This window comes from Salvia splendens, chromosome 15, assembly GCF_004379255.2.
Source record: "Salvia splendens isolate huo1 chromosome 15, SspV2, whole genome shotgun sequence".
NCBI classification, from domain to species: Eukaryota; Viridiplantae; Streptophyta; class Magnoliopsida; order Lamiales; family Lamiaceae; genus Salvia; species Salvia splendens.
Genome location: NC_056046.1, coordinates 28,859,263 through 28,861,790, shown reverse-complemented (window position 1 = coordinate 28,861,790; position 2,528 = coordinate 28,859,263). Strand labels below are relative to the sequence as shown.

The 2,528-nt window shown below is 40.7% G+C and overlaps 1 protein-coding gene across 1 annotated transcript; it reads right to left on the bottom strand.

Moving 5' to 3' along the window:
- Positions 1–1,389: 1,389 nt before the first annotated feature.
- Positions 1,390–1,854, bottom strand: LOC121766973. The gene has a single exon (XM_042163194.1). It carries the CDS (start codon positions 1,852–1,854, stop codon positions 1,390–1,392), a length of 465 nt encoding a protein of 154 aa, XP_042019128.1.
- Between the last annotated feature and the right edge of the window lie 674 nt (positions 1,855–2,528).

Sequence of the window (2,528 nt, the reverse complement as noted above, 5' to 3'; positions counted from 1 at the left end):
CAATCAAGGAAGTACGACATATAGATCAAAAGACGAAATTCCATTATCAACTCAAAGTTTCAAATCACGAAGTAACATAGTGTGAATGATATAGTTCAACAACTTAAAGAAAAAGTAAAAATCCTTAAGACTTAGAGTAGCGGAAGCAATTGAGAGTCAGCTACTACTATGTATGAAGACACAATAGCAACCGGAACGTTTATTGAATATGGTCTCGGTCCAATGCTCAACATCCTCCGTCTCCCGACCACGCTCAACCTGCACATCGGGAAAACATATGCAGGGGCTGAGTACTTGATGCACTCAGTGAACTCATGCCCAAAATACATTTCATCAATAAAGTTATGTCAAGCCATCATTGAGTGAAACTCGGGTTTTACTTTAAAAATGCTGAGAAACACTAAAATCATTTCCAGCGTCGCTGCTGCTGTCGCGGGGAGGCGCCGCTGCTGTCGCCGGACAGATCCGCTGCTGTTGCCTTCCTCCAGCTCCGCCAGTGCCGCCGCCGCAGGGTCCGGCGGCGACTTCGCCGTCCGCCAGCCGCCTCTGCCGGCCGCCTCCTTCCCCGAAAACACTCCGAACAAGCCCGGAATCACCCCAAAACGTCCCGTAAGATACGTTCTTATTACAAAGTTAAGTTCTTTCGCGTTTTTGATTAAGTACGGCGATGTTCGATTAGTTCTTTATTGTAAATTGCTTGAATTGTTTATGATAGTGGATGTAAGAAATCAATGTATAAAACTTAGCTACTAAAATTTCATGCTTTGTGATGGGAAAGGGATTATACCTCAAGAATTTTAACTTGGTTGTGGTTGAAACAAAATGGAGGCAACTTCTTCTTCTCCCATTTCTCTTCTTGGCTCTCTCGGCTATCTCCTTCTCTCTCTTTTTTTTGTGAAGTGTAAAGTGAGAAGAGAAGTGAAAGGGTGGATGTTTAAATGGGGTGTCTTTTGGTGGTAGGAATGAATGAGGGAGGTGAAAGGTGGAGAGTCTTCAAGGGGGGGGGGGGGGGGTGATTGGCCGAGAGGGAGGGAGAGGAAAGGAAGAAAAGGGTGTTGGGCTTGATCCCACATTCTTGGAACTGTATTGGGCTCAACATATTTTATTTAAATTAGTTTGGGTTCATTTAGTTGAAAGCCCAAGTTAAAAAGGTTATCAATTGGTTAGATTCTTAAATAGTTAGGGCCCAAGCCATTTTTTTATATACTAATTGGACTCTAGTTTAATTGAGAAGCCCACACACACACACACACACACACACACACACACACACATATATATATATAGGGTAGTGATCAAAGTATAACTAATATTAAGTGTATAACTAGTGAACAAATCTCAGCCACACATTTTGTTAATCTAATTTAATCTTATAAGTTAAACAAATTTTCAGATTTTTGTTAAAAATAATAGCTCAAGGGCATTTTCGGAATTGAGGGGTATGTTGAAGAACATCCCCCAGAAAACGAGCTCAGCTTCATCCTTTCTCTTTTCCTCCATTTTGACGAAACCAGCCAACGCCATCTCCGTCTTGGTCTCCACCATTCGAGTGCCGGAATCAGTGCACACGATCTCCAAATCAGCGTCGCACCAGCGCAGCTTGCCGGCGAGCAAGGGGTAGTCCTGCAGGACTCTTCTGAGAGACTCTTTAATCTGCCCGGCAACCAGCCATCCAGAGTCCTCGGAGGAGCCCTTGTTGTAGCAGAGAAGCAGGTGGAAGCGCCGCTGCAGTACCGCCGCCGATCCCACATTCTGTGAAACCGTGATTCTGCGCGATTGTCGTGGATCTGTTGGCTTTGTTGGAACCACTGTTTGAATTGCTTCCACGCGCACTTTGCCCACCGAAGTTGCCATTATTTTTTTTGTTTTCAAGATGTTGTGGATGAATTTCAGTGGCAATAGCTTCAGTGTTGAATAATTATAAATTTGACAATACAAATTAGTATAACCAAATAAGGAGTTACTGCTTAGATGGTGATCGGAGGACATTTTATTCTTGGTTAAAATAAACAAGAGTGTTAAATAAGTGTTTGCTAGAGTGTGTTACTAAGTCTCAATTCATTCTTTGTCAAAGCAACTCCTAATTCATTCGATGATTTTATTTATGTCTTAATTGAACAATGACCTATGTTTCTGCATTCATCTTTGTCGCTAATTTATCTTTGGTAGGCTCGTAGTTTGTGTGGTTTTATACAATTCATTGGATGAGTTTATAAGATTTTGAACAAAAGAGGCCTAAATTAACAAAACACATCACTCTTATTCTGATTTTACTTCACTCTTATGTACAAAACACATCACTCTTATTCTGATTTTACTTCACTCTTGTTTACAAAACACATCACTCTTAAACTGATTTTACTTCACTCTTGTTTACAAAACACACCACACTTATTATGATTTTACTTCACTCTTGTTTACAAAACACATCACTTTTATTCTGATTTTACTTCACTCTTGTTTACAAAACACATCACTCTTAGCATGATTTTACTTCACTCTTGTTTACAAAACACATCACTCTTACT